Genomic DNA, 14,619 nt, shown 5'->3' with positions numbered 1-14,619 from the left:
TTCCCCCAACTGTTTTTTACTAGTAGCCAACTGCTCAATTTAATTGACTATTCCTTCTCCTAGTCCTTTCTTCATATCGTTAATAATATTTAAACAAACAGAAAAGTCCAAAATATTCCACCAAACCAATTTCTATGAAGAACAACCTTTCAAAACATCTGATTGTCAATTTTGGAGGTAATCTGTCATATGTGAACGGGTAGATTAATTTCGTGGATTTATGCTAATCACTGCGTATGTCAATGTATTTTTACAATCGCGAAGTTTCGCGAACCGACTGGCACAAGGTGGATTTATTATAGGTGACAGCATTCACCCAGCTGAATTTTTCGCCGTAGGTATGGCTTACGTCAAAATGATATGCTTTGTTTGTATGTATTGGTATGTTTACATTCGTATGTTTACATTTGATTACTGATTTTGACGTGATGCTTGGACCAAACGCAACAACAAATACATGTACGGTTTTACTTATATGTGGTTGCTGTCACCAATAATAAATCCACCTTGGACTGGCAACAGTAGCGAACGAGAGGCTAAAACAAAAAAAACATGAATTAGCCTTGAAGGCGACAGCAGATAGAGGGACATTGCACGCTTTTTGGGTCTACCGCTATATGAGTTAGACAAAGACGACAAGTGGCTAGTAAGCTGCTGCTACAACAAAATTCGCCAAAAGATACAAGCTGCCAGATCTAGAAATTACGATAGTTATTAATCACATGTACATAAGCCGAGGTGCATGCGCATGTGGAATTCAAACTTGTGAGCGTATAAAGAAAGTTGAGTGTGATAGATTGATTCAGTCTTAAGTAGAACGTGTATATTTAGAATTGAAGTGTTGGAAATAAAGTAAAGCAAGCGTGTTGTCATTAATTTTTGTGTTTTATTCAACAATCCAGTGATCGAACTGAGAGAGTTATTGTAAGAGATTTATTTGAATTTTATGGTAAGTAAATTCGTAACAGTACGAATGAAAATTTTATATGGCTATTTGATTTCGGTAGCCATACCAATTTGTATAGATGCAAAAATCGTTAAGTAGATGTGGTACAATTATATTGTATTCAAACTTAATTGATTCCAGTCCAAGATAAAACAATTAACAATTAATTAACTTTTAATATTTTCATTTTTGATAGTACAGATAACTAACCTTGTTGAACATTGTGGATTGTCATCTTGAATAGTCAAACCACACCAAAAGCAAATTCAGCGTATAAAGCTTATATTGCCTTAAACATGCCAAAAACAATATAAACATTTTTCTTTAAAGTTTTTAATTATATTCTGCTTTAAATTAGATAATTTTTTCGATATTGCAACAAGTTCAAAACTGGATGGAGTTATTAACGTTCTCTGGTCAATATGTTAGCATATTACATCAAAACCAAAAATTGACAAATTTTAGTGCAATTTATTTTAAATCCCAAATAATTTTGCTTTGTTTTATTTTTGCTTTTTTAATTATATTGTATTATTTAATGTTGTGTTTTACATCATACACTTGTTATATGTGAAATGAAAATAAGTAAATTTAAGTTAATTTCTTAATGCTTAATTTTGCTCCTATAATAACTGCTCACATTTGCCGATAACTACTCGAAATTGCTCGCGGTATTTGCGATACTCGGGATTTTATCGAGAATTCGGGAGCTGTGTTGTTGTTGTTGTAGCAGCTCGACAGCTCGATTTCTCTGGTATCGAGATACTCGAGAAAGTGCGATCAAAACTCCGAAACACTAATATATGTGAATATATACCTCAATACAGAGGGTGTCCAGACCTGGGTAAGAACAAGTATGGTAATTTGGTGACTGGCATCCAGAGCCGACTTTAATCACGGAGGGAACACTTCTCGTACTTACTAAACTGCGACAAATGTGCATGTCAGTGAGAAAGTAAAGATCCCGAAACCCCAATCGTTGCCGACAGGACTGTCGTTCCGCTACCCGCCCACAACGAGGTGAGTATAGCGATAACGCGGCTACAGAACCACAAAATGCTATTTCTATTCAAATATCGCTGCGAGGGGATGGTAACTGGCATGCACCTGCCAGTGCAAAATATGGTCAGACGAAAGCATGTCTGCCGATTGGAATTTAAGTGTGATCTTACCAATCCATAAGAAGGGTGATCCTGCAAATTGCGCCAATTATCGCGGGGATAGTCTTCTAAATAACGCGTAAAAGGTTCTAGCGAGCGTATTGTGTGGAAGGCTGAAGCCCACCATCAAGCAACGGATTGGACCTTAACAGTGTGGCTTTAGACTTAGAAATTCTACAATCGACCAGATATTTACAATACGCAAAGTCTTGGAAAACACACATGAAAGGAAAATCGACACACACCATTTTTTTGTCGATTTCAAAGCTGCGTTCGACAGCACGAAAAGTTGCCTGTATGCCGCGATATCTAAATTCGGTACCCCCCACACAACAAATACGGCTATGCAAGACGACGATGTTCAATACCAGTAGCGCCGTCAAAATTGGAAAGGACCTCTCCGAGCCGTTTCATATCAAATGGGGTTTCCGACAGCGTGACTCGCTGTCGTGTGACTTCTTTAACTTGCTACTGGAAAAGATCATGCGAGCTGCAAAACTTCATCGCTTCGGCACAATTTTCTATAAGAGCGTACAACTGCTGACGTATGCCAACGATATTGGCATCATCGGCCTTAACAACCGGGCTGTTAGTTGTGCATTTTCCAAACTGGATAAAGAAGCAATGCGAATGGGTCTGGTGTTGAAAGAGGGCAAAACGAAGTACCTCCAGTTGTTAAACAAATAGTCGGCTCCAACGGAGAATCTCTCTTGCCGAAAAAGCTACTTTGGACTAAGTAGACAAGTGCTCTGCCGACGAACAAAACTAATACTTTTAAGGCTCTCATCATGCCCGTCCTATCGTGTGGCGTAGAAGCTTGGATGATGACAATATCCGATGAGATGTCCCTTGGAGAGTTTGAGAGAAAGATTTTTGGACCTTTGCACGTTGACAACAGCGAATATCGTAGGCGATGGAACAATGAGGTGTATGAGTTTTACGACGACATAGACATAGTGCAGCGAATAAAGTTCTAACGGCTTCGTTGGCTAGGTCACGTAGTCCGCATGCATGCAAACTCTACGCCTCTGAAAGTATTCGATGCAGTACCAACTGGTAGCAGAAGAGGAAGAGGAGGTCCCCCTTTGCGTTGGAAAAATCAGGAGGAGGACTTGGATTCACTTGGGTGGTTAGCAGGAGAAAGAAACGACTGGCGCGCTTTGTTAAACTCGGCCAAAATCGCTTAAGCGGTTATCGCGCCAATTAAGAAGAAGAATATATGTAGCTAATTATACATATTCCTACCATTGATTGTATTTGTACATTTTTTACGTATTTGCATATGTTTCAAATAATATTTGTTAAAATGAACTTTCCTTCACTTTCGATTTTTGCGCTAGAACGTTAAATGTAGTTGTCAATAAGCATCATGGAATGGATAATATGGATGACTGGATAGTCTGAAAAAATCACATGACGTAGCATAAAGTAATTCATGTTTAAATAGTGGTAAATTATAAATTATACTTTGACAAAGGTACTACGCGAAATCCTTTATCCAACTTGTCAATAATTTTCATCTCTTCGTCACCTAATTCGAAATCCGCAACTTCGAAATTGCTTTCAATCCGACTTGGAGTCACTGATTTCGGTATTACGGCATTTCCACGTTGTATTTGATAGCGGATACAAACTTGCGCCGCTGTACGCCCTTGCTGAAAAGCTATACTTTTTATCTAACCAAAAAAAAAAAAAAGATTAAGGTATATTATTAAAAATAGTTTAAATAATAAGCTTATAATTGTGATATTCGAAACATACCATATTATCGTCTAATACATATGGCTCATCAGGTTTCGCCCATGGTCTAGCTGGCGATCCCAACGGACTGTATGCGACAAGTGCAATTTTTTTCTTCTTCAGATATGCCATAAGACGCATCTGATTCAAATATGGATGGCATTCGACTTGATTGACAACTGGTTTTATTTTGGCAATTTTCAATATTCGTTCAATTTGCTTCATATTGAAATTAGATATGCCTATGGAACGTGTGAAACCACGTTGAACTAAATCCTCCATTGCTTGCCAGGTGTCAACATAATCAACGCGTGAGGATAATATTCGCCCACAGGCGTCATATGGTATCAACTCCTTGCCCTCTTTGTAGCCCATGGGCCAGTGTATGAGGTAAAGGTTAAGATACGATAGATTTAAATCTTTTAAGGAACGACAACAGCCTTCCACCACCATTTCGGGACGATGATAAGTATTCCACAATTTGCTTGTTATAAATATTTCGTCACTAAAAGTATTTTCATAGGGATAAAAATTGCATTTGATTTTATCACAAAAACTTAATTGTATGTATGTAAATCTCACCGCTTAACGATGCATTTCTTAATGCAGTCGTTTATAGCTTTACCAACTGCCTGCTCATTTTCGTAGACATGAGCACAATCGATCATGCGATAACCGACTTTTATGGCGTGCATTACTGCCATGGTGACCTTATGCGGTTTCGACTAAAATGACAAATAAAATTAAAACAAAACAACGGATTTATATGTACATTTTGCTTTTTCCAATAACCCTACGGATAGGCATTCCACAGATACTTACACCCCAAGTGCCTAGACCAAACATTGGCATCACATAACCATCACTCAGTTTAATTTTGGGAATCTCTTGTTTTTGCACATTGCAGTCCTCGGGCACTTCTGTGACTGGCATTGGTCGCGGCACTGGCCTTAAACATTTCACTTTTTCTGGCTTGTTTGTAGGCTCTATTTTGCCACATTGCGGTTTCGGTGTCGAAGTAGTTTCGGGTTTTTTATCTTTCGAACAGAGTAACTTCTCAGCAGTATCTTTAACTTTTTCCAAAAGTTTCGAACGCTTCTCAACAGGCTCTGTAGCTTTGCGTCCGGACGTTGGTTGAAGGCATTTACCACTTACAGGATCTTCTAATTTATTCTTTGTGCAATTATTTTCAATTGCTTTGTTGCTTAACGAAATCGGTAAGAAATAAACGAATGTTTATTTAAAATATTTCTATCATCTCCAACTTACCCGAATCCCGGAAAATTGAATATGCTATATTCTCCTGAATATTTACGAACAAACTTAGTACAAATATTAAATTTCTGCATTCTTTATTTATATTTATTTCTTATTGTTCTTAAAATGTAGGTATGTAACTATTAATTTGGTGTGGTTATTGGCATATTGTGTTTAATTTTTTGTGCAGGCTAATTTTGTTTTCTGTTTCGAAAGGAGGAAAAATTGATCTATTCTGTATAATTTTGATTGACTTTTTCGTAATTTTTCTTTTTTAGCCATATCTTCGCTTTATGTATACACTCAATTGCACTCAATCACATTTGGCTCATATATTGATTTTTATTTTTGTACCTGTCGTAACTCAATATGCGATATTGCAACGGTTTAAACGCAATCATTCTCGAACGGGTGATAAGGATGCATGGAGCCACTGAAAAATATTAAAAAAAGTTTAGTTCTGCTGAAAAATTCAATCGATCATTTTCAATCAAAATCAATTTTTAAATATAATACAACAGTATACAATATAGTATGTAATTTCAGAATTTTTCGGCGAATTCCAGCAATTTTTTTTTTGGCCTTAAAACTTCTAAATGATATTCGTATGAAAAATATAATCAGGTCTAACGAAAGTATTCCTCATTTTTTAGAAATATGTGCAAGTGTATATTGTATTTGACTCGTATATACGCCAAAACCAATACAGGGTCCGGCACTTGAAGGGTAACCAATTAAAAAGGACATAAATTTAGTTTGGAAAATTACTTTTTTTCAATTCAAAGTAAAAAATGTGTGAAAATAACTCAAAATTAAGAATCAATTTACTTTTGCTCGATATGACCACATTTTGCCTTGACTATATCCTTGAAACGGTCCAGAAACGAATCGCAAGTTGCCCGAATGTGAGTTGCAGGTATTTCGGCCCAACCGCGGACAATGACTTTTTTCAGCGCCTCGAGACACGTGAAGGTCGGACCTTGCTGGACTCGACGAAAACTATTAGAGACCGCCCATCTGCGGTTACGGTGGCCCAAACCATTACCAGTGACGGCTGCTGCCTCCTGGTGGCCGATCGATGACTCAAATTGTCGTATGAACGGTTGGTCAAATAAACCCTATCGTTTTGGAAGTTTACGAATAGCTCTATTTGAAAACTTTTCTCGTCAGAAAACATAATGTTCGGAAATAGACCGCTTTCGGTCAAGCGAAGCTACTCGTTCGTTCTCTCAAGTCTGACTTGTTGCTGCTTTGGTGTGAGATCATGCGCCTTTTGGATCTTGTAAGGGTTTACTTTGAAATAATTTTTCAGCTTGCGGCGGATACTACGGTCAAATATTTTCAGTTTATTCGCCATTTGATTGGCACTTCGTCGGGGATATCGCTCAAGTCGTTTCTTCACTTTTTGAACCATTTCACGTGACGTTGCGGTCTTTTGATGACCACCTCGGCTCGCGATGCTACCAGTATCATTGTAACGAGTAATGGTGCGATAAAAAAACCTTATTTACTTTAATGTGCTCGAGCTCACGGACACGATTACGTTTGAAATCCATTAGTGATTTTCTTTTTTCGCGTTTACTCTCGGCAAAATACTTCCGCGCGCTTGTAAATAATACTCTGGACTGTCATTTAGCCAACTAACAGACAGGTGATGCCAGTGTATGCGCTGTGCGAGCGGTCTGTAGCTGGTTATACTTCGAGTGCAGAACCCTGTATACAGAAAGCACCAGCAGCTCTTCTGTTATGCTGTGTAAAAAGCTCCGCACTATACCTATCTGCAGTATCTTTTAGCTGGACTGAGTCTCTACATGGGCATAGTAAATCGAAAGTTTTCAGCTGATTTTATCGAAATTTTGATTGTTTGATTGTTATGACGTTGCATACAAATATTTGTACAAAAAAATAGAAATTCTGTAGTCGCAAGCAATAATCGCTGAGATGAAAATTATGCTTTCGAGAAGAAGCACTTTTTAAACCAAACGTATGTATGCGAGTACGAGTATGTACATACACATGTACAGACGCCAATGCTATATGCTCCATTAATATGTTTTTATTTATAACTTTCTAGGACCATTGTTAGTGAATACTTTAGCAACTGAATTCTTTCTTCAATCGACTTATGCGGTTTTTGCTTGCAAGCACAGATGTGTATGCATACTTTTATATCTACATACATAATTAAATAACGAATCTTTTATAGCAACTTACTAAGACAGGGTTTCTTTGCGAAGATTGCAATTCATTAGATCGAGTTTTTCCGCATCTTCCCGTCTTAACCGGAATTTTTCAATATTTACATTTTGTATCATATGCTTTTTACGTGTTGTTCTTATTAACACAATATTGCCACGTTGCACTTGATAACGTAACAATAATTCTTGAGGGCTTTTCGCATACCTTCCGGCCATGCATAGAATTTTCGGATGTTTAGTCAGTCGAACGACATTATCCATTTCTTGTGACGGACCTATTGTCCCGTAAGCCATAAAAACTATATTATGCTTGCAACATAAATCCATTAACTTGTTTTGTGTCAAATATGGGTGGCATTCCACTTGTAAATTGGCTGGCGGTATTCGTGCCACTTCTAGTATGCGTTCGATTTGCTCTGCATTGAAATTGGCTAAACCAATTGATCGTACGAGACCACCATCAACTAGCGCCTCCATGGCAGCCCAGGTATCTATATAATCAACATCGGAATATACTAGTTCGCCTCTTGAGTTGCGTGGATAGTTTAATAAACCATCTCTGAAACCCATTGGAGTTTGAATAACGTAATTGTCGAGGTAGTCGAGTTTTAACTGCTTTAAGGTTTCTTCTAATGCTTGACGCACGAATTTCGGATGATGGCGCGAATTCCAAAGCTTGCTGGATATAAAAAGTTGCTCTCTAAATACAAGATGAGCAAAAAAAAAATGGGTGGCAATAAAAAGCGCTTAAAAAAAATAAAAATACGTATGTATATTTACAATATATGTATGTGGTACCTTTTTATGAGCCCCTTGTCGATTTTCTCCTTTATAGCTATTCCTATTTCTTCTTGATTGCAGAAAATCGGCGCACAGTCTATGTGTCGCATGCCACTTTCAATAGCTTCGCTTATACAACGTGTTGTAATATGGGCCTCCATCTAACAGTACAATAAGGGGAAAATTACTTATACATACTTATACATATGCAATATAAAGTATTGTGCAAAGCAAAAACAAAACAAAAATCAAAGGTTAGTTAAAATTGCAAGGCAGACTTCCGAAGCTTTTTGATACATTTTTGTTGCATTTTTATCGTGTGTTTGTGTATATAATTCTCTAATTTTTACTTGCCCCAGAAGTGGATAATCCTATGATGGGCACTTTAACGCCATTGTTGAATTTCACAGTTCTAGCAAGCTGGCTTTCGCCAATGCGATCATCCCGGAGGCAGGTTCTTGTACAGGGCGCGTACATTATGCGATTGGCCTTGCTTAAAACTGCATAGGGTAAAAAAACTTAAAACTGCATTCTTATGTTTCTACACGAATTTTGAAAACGGTAATTTTTATGAATAATATTTTTGATGTTCATTACATTTCTAATTCGATTATTCTTAAAAGCGTTTCTAAATAAAATTTGGAATGGCAGGTGTAGTGTTAGTTAACGTAAATACAAGGTGGCGCGAAATTAATCGTCGTACGTCAGATTTCCATTGATAAAAACTATTTTTTTATTTGTAAAAAAGTTATTCAAAAACAAATTTAGAAGATCAATTCTGCGCCACCTTGCAGTTACAATATATTGGGAGGTTGAATTAGTTTTAAAGGCTTTTTTCGAAGATTTGGGGCTTTATTGTGAAAAAACGGTACAAAATATTTTATTTGAAGTATTGGCCATCGCTAGCTACAACTTTCGCCCATCTTTCGGGCAATTTCCGGATGCCGTTTCTCCAAAATTCTGGCCGCTGCTTGGCTATCCATGACTCAACCCATATTTTGGTAGCCTCGTACGAGGAGAACCGCTGGTCCGCCAAATCGAGACTCATATGCCGGAACAAATGATAATCGGAGGGAGCTATGTCTGGACTATACGGCGGGTGGGGTAACACTTCCCAGCCAAGCGTTCCAAGGTATTTTTTGACAGGTTGAGCAACATGCGGCCGAGCGTTGTCATGTTGCAAAATAACCTTGTCGTGCCTTTTTACCGTTTCCGGCCGTTTTTCTTTCAATGCCCGGCTTAAACGCATCAATTGCAGTCGGTAACGATCCCCCGTGATTGTTTCGCCCGGTTGGAGCAGCTCAAAATATACGACGCCGACCTGATCCCACCAAATGCAGAGCATGATTTTCTTGCCGTGAATATTTTGCTTGGCCGTCGACGTTGATGCGTGGCCGGGCAAACCCCATGATTTTTTGCGTTTTGGGTTATCGTAGTGGATCCATTTTTCGTCGCCAGTCACCACCCGATGCAAAAAACCCTTCCGATTTTGTCGCTCGATCAGCAATTCGCACGTAAAAAATCGCCGTTCGACGTCGCGCAGCTTCAACTCGTACGGGACCCAATGTCCTTGCTTTTGGATCATTCCCATCGCTTTTAGACGCTTGCAAACGGTTGATTTATCAACGCCCAATGATTCAGCAAGCTCTTCTTGGGTTTGGCACGAGTCCTCGTTTACCGATTCCCCCAATTCCGCGTCCTCGAACTTTTTGGGCTGGCCAAGACGCTCCTTGTCTTCGGTGTGAAAATCACCACTTTTGAATCGTCGAAACCAGTACTCACATGTTGAAATCGACGGAGTATGGTCTGGGTAGGCCTCCTGCAGCAATTCACGGGCTTGGGCTGTATTTTTTTTCAAATTGAAGCAGAAAAGCAAAGCTTCCCGCAAATTGCGTTTCGACGGCACGAAAGTTGACATACTCGGAGCACGAAAACACTGCGTTGTTTATACTTCAGCGAAATGACAGATACTGATAAACAAAGCCTAGGGATGAGGCTTTGTCATGAATATATATTCAGTATTGCCAACGCGATAAAGTGATAAATAGCGCCATCTGTGTGTCACCTTTAAAACTAATTCAACCTCCCAATACAAAAAGTTATTTTATGTTAAACGTTAGCTCATGATTTAAAAATAAGTTCGTAAAGTTCCAACTTTAACTAGTTTAAGGCATCTGTTTTAATGGAACAGCTTTTTTAATCGAACAACTTCAAGATGCATCCTACAAATAGGAGGAGGATCTCGGACAAATACCCAAAAAGAGTGTAAGCGCCAATTAAAGGTTGAATTAGAGGTGTCATATAGCCAGGCTGTGTAGATAAGGAAGACTAAGAGACGATCTCGCACTCACTGTGCCATTGTCCTGCTCTATCCAGACGTACATTTACCATTTTAAGAAGCAATTCTGTAATGATTTGGAAGATTTCAGTGCTGTGGAAATCAGGGAAATCAGAGCGCGCACTGGTGTATCTCATAGTGGACAACCGCTTCATTCTAACCAAACCAACCTAATGAGACTCTGTAAATAAATATCGCCATGTATTTTTACACACTACGTATAAAGGAAGAGCTCGTGCTGATTTCTGCAGTTTTTATTTATTTATCATATTTGTAAGGGTATATTATCATAAGCCGAAGGCCCTGGCAGCCAGCGCTTAGTACTTACGTGTGCCAGTTATTTATAATTGTTACTCTTGTAAAAATAAATAATAAATAAATAAATATTTGTAAGGGTAATAGTTAAGGTGCGTTTCATAATCATAAGACACCCCTAATTTTTCAAAGTATTTTAATTATTTATAGATTTCAAAGAAAAATAAAAATTTTACACACTGATTAAAGTAACAAAAGTTATCTGTTTCATTACAGAATTTAGAACTTTTCTTAATGCATAAAGAAAATGTTTAGCAAAAATGTATTTCCAGGCGTTTCAAAATGATAAGACACTGTTTAACTAAAGTGATCGTATAACAAAAGTATACTTTTTTCGAATTTTTTTTCCTGTCGTCTAGAATATTTTAGTATTCTATGGAAACACCATTCGCTTTAGCGACACAAAATAACCTTTTTTCATCGATTCTGCCAACTTTTTAAGTAAATTTACATCAGATTCTGCCTTAATTGCCGCTTTAAGCTCGTTGTTGTTGTAGTTTCTATGGAACAATCGGACAAATACTGCCTTGATTCCCTGCTTACGTGGATTTGGGCGTTGTCTTGTTGAAAAGCGAAGGCACTTCCCGATTATCGTGAATAAAAGGAAGCATAATGTTTTTCAAAACGTTTTTGTAGTCCCCACTATTTGTTCGCGATGATGTAAACAGTATATCAAGAGTTGCTTTCGATGTAAATGCACCCCAAACTATAACAGAACCTCCACCGCAGTTGCGCTTTGAAAATAAGAGGGGCTCTGGCGCAAATCTCTCCAATAATTTAAAAAACCATCGGGTCCATCAAGGTTCCATTTTTTTCATCCGAAAATTTAACATTTTTAAAAAATAATATGAAATTGGGCATCATTAAAAATATTCCAAATATCTTACTGTGTCCCAGTTGTGTCTAGGTGTTTTTCTGCAAGGGCAAAAGGGGTCCTTTTCTTATTTTTGATAATTTTAAATGATTACAGCTCTGTAATGTGGGCCAAACAGTTGCTTTTTAAACCTTATTGTGAACAACAGCGGCCAAGTTGGCGCAAGACTTAGTGGAGTTAGAAGCTTTTCTTATGGCTGTTATCGACTTGATAGTGATAATTTTCTTCCAAAGGGCTTCAAAATGTTGTAATTCTCAGGACTCTTTAAAAAAATTCGGATAACACAATGACTTCTGCTTGCTTTGTTTGCAATTAATTTGATTGACAAGCCTGAATCCTTGTAGGCCATAATTTTTCCATTTTAATATTGAACCACTCGGCATTTTAGGTTAAATTGAAAAAAAATATAATTAAAACCATCCAAAACAACAATCAGCATCTTCCATCTCTTTAGAAGCTTATTTTCGACTAGTTTTATCATTATGAAACGCTGAAAAGACAAGCAAAAGTGCAGCTTCTTGGAAAAAGATAACGGTTCTACAAAATAGAATGAACTTTCGCACCCAAAACAATTGATGGAAGTCTTAAGTCTATAACTGTTAAAATAAAGCCCAATAAAAGCTACTCCGGAACGTAAAAACGAGCTTATGGTAGCTCAAAAATTGTATACCAAAGGTGTCTTATGATTATGAAACGCACCTTATAAGTACAATAATTCTAAATAACCAATACACTACTCTGCATATTTGACTAACATTTTTTGTTTTTAGATCATGTCAGTCTTGCAAAAAATGGGCGATATTTTGAAGCAATCCTTTTCAAACATTTCAATCCTTTTCGAACATTTCAACTCGTCAATAATAGACCATCAACTCGTCAATGGCAGACCATCTAACACGTGGAGGCGACTAGTAGAAACAGAAGTGCAACAAGCAGGCCGCTCCTGGCGGCAAATAAAATTCCTAGCTTCTAATAGATTTAACTTTAACTTGTTTATTGAGGCCCTTTGTTCCACCTAGGAACCACGGGAATATATATATATATATATATAATAATGGACTATGAATAAGTTCGTGCGGTTTTTTTTCGAAATTTTAAACTTTATTGACGTAAAATGGTTACAAATTTAATATTCAAAATATTGTCCATCGCTTACTACTACTTTTTCCCATCTTTCTGGCAATTCACGGATTCCCTTTGTGAAAAATTCGGTCGGTTTTGCCGCAATCCACGAATCGATCCATTTTTTGACTTCATCGTAATTACGGAAGTGCTGGTCAGCCAGGCCATGTTGCATCGATCGGAAGAGATAGTAATCGGATGGCGCAAGGTCTGGACTATACGGCGGGTGGGGTAGGACATCCCATTTGAGCGTTTCTAAGTATGTTTTGACCACTTGTGCAACATGTGGCCGAGCATTGTCATGTTGCAAAATAACTTTGTCGTGTCTATCGGCGTATTGCGGCCGTTTTTCTCGCAGTGCTCGGCTCAAACGCATCAATTGTCGTCGGTAGACATCCCCCGTAATCGTTTCATTCGGTTTCAGTAGCTCATAATACACAACACCCAGCTGGTCCCACCAGATACACAGCATAACCTTCAGGCCATGAATATTCTGCGCCGACGTCGATGTTGAAGCATGGCCAGGGTATCCATACGTTGCCCGACGTTTTGGATTGTCGTAATGGACCCACTTTTCATCGCCAGTCACAATTCGATGCAAAAAACCCTTTCTTTTGTGCCGTTGAAGCAGTTGTTCGCATGCCATAAAACGGCGTTCAACGTCTCTTGGCTTCAATTCATACGGCACCCAATGGCCTACCTTTCGGATCATTCCCATGGCTTTTAAACGTTTGGAAATGGTTGATTGATCAACTCCCAAAGTTTTTGCAACCTCTTCTTGCGTTTGAGCCGGATCTTGATCGAGCAATTCCTCCAATTCGGTATCCATGAACTTTGGCGGCGCACCCTCGCGTTCTTCGTCTTCCAAGCCAAAATCACCACTTTTAAAGCGTGCAAACCACTTCTGGCACGTTCGCTCAGATAGAGCATGCTCACCATAAACTTCCACCAAGATACGATGACTTTCGGCTGCTTTTTTCTTCATATTAAAATAATGAAGAAGAATTCCCCGCAAAAACACATTATTTGGCACGAAATTCGACATTTTCAAGTGTGGTAAAAATATTGTTGTTTACGCTTCAAATAAAAAACTTATACTGACGTTTGTGCCTTACGACAGTAGCTCTCCAATGAATGTTTGGAAATGTGGATCGATGGAATAATAATCAAGTTACGCCATCTGTTGTAAAACCGCACGAACTTATTCATAGTCCTATTAATATAATAGTATAGGGTGGGCCATGTAAAATTTGCTTTTTGAATCGACTATAAAAAAAAAACTAATCAATATTTTTTCAAACTTTTTTTTTATTTTGAAGATTGAACATTGTCATTTATAAATGAAAAATAATATCGTTCAAATGACTGCCACGACTGGCTTTACAGTAGGCCATTCGATCAACCAAATTTTTAAGCACATTTTCCATTGTTTGGGCTCCAATTTCATGAATGGAAACTTCGATTTCGTGTTTTAAAGCATCAATCGTCTCTGGATGGTTCGCATAGCATTTGTCCTTAACGGCTCCCCACAAAAAATAGTCCAACGGGCTTAAATCACAGCTCCGGGCGGCCAATTGATATCGGAATTTCGGCTGATTATTCGGTTTTCAAAAGCGGTAGCCAACAGTTCGAGTGTAACTTTGGCAGTGTGACAAGTTGCACCGTCCTGTTGGAACCAAATGTCGTCCATGTCATCCTCTTCAATTTTTGGAAACAACTCGTTGAGCATGTCAAGGTAACGCTCACCATTTACTGTAACCGCGGCTCCTCGCTCATTTTCGAAAAAAAAAATGGACCGATAATGCCGCCAGACCAAAAACCGCGCCAAACAGTGACTCGTTGTGGATGCATTTGCTTCTCTACAGTAACGTGTGGATTTTCTGAGCCCC

General features: G+C 38.3%; 2 protein-coding genes across 2 annotated transcripts; both read right to left on the bottom strand.

Annotated features, from left to right (window-relative positions):
- Positions 1-3,335: 3,335 nt before the first annotated feature.
- On the bottom strand, positions 3,336-5,201 carry LOC128862032 (aldo-keto reductase family 1 member B1-like). Its single transcript, XM_054100435.1, has 6 exons — positions 5,116-5,201; positions 4,669-5,050; positions 4,429-4,571; positions 3,868-4,351; positions 3,574-3,782; positions 3,336-3,506 (listed from the first exon to the last, which is right to left on the bottom strand). The coding sequence occupies exons 1-6, from the start codon at positions 5,193-5,195 to the stop codon at positions 3,464-3,466; spliced, it is 1,341 nt and encodes a 446-aa protein (XP_053956410.1). The 5' UTR covers positions 5,196-5,201; the 3' UTR covers positions 3,336-3,463.
- Positions 5,182-8,729, bottom strand: LOC128862033 (1,5-anhydro-D-fructose reductase-like). Its single transcript, XM_054100436.1, has 4 exons — positions 8,436-8,729; positions 8,100-8,242; positions 7,318-8,001; positions 5,182-5,536 (listed from the first exon to the last, which is right to left on the bottom strand). Exons 1-4 carry the CDS (start codon positions 8,556-8,558, stop codon positions 5,491-5,493), a joined length of 996 nt encoding a protein of 331 aa, XP_053956411.1. The 5' UTR covers positions 8,559-8,729; the 3' UTR covers positions 5,182-5,490.
- Positions 8,730-14,619: the final 5,890 nt, after the last annotated feature.

This window comes from Anastrepha ludens, chromosome 4 (assembly GCF_028408465.1).
Source record: "Anastrepha ludens isolate Willacy chromosome 4, idAnaLude1.1, whole genome shotgun sequence".
NCBI classification, from domain to species: Eukaryota; Metazoa; Arthropoda; class Insecta; order Diptera; family Tephritidae; genus Anastrepha; species Anastrepha ludens.
Note: the sequence above shows the minus strand (reverse complement) of the source record. Positions and strands in the feature narration are given on the sequence as shown.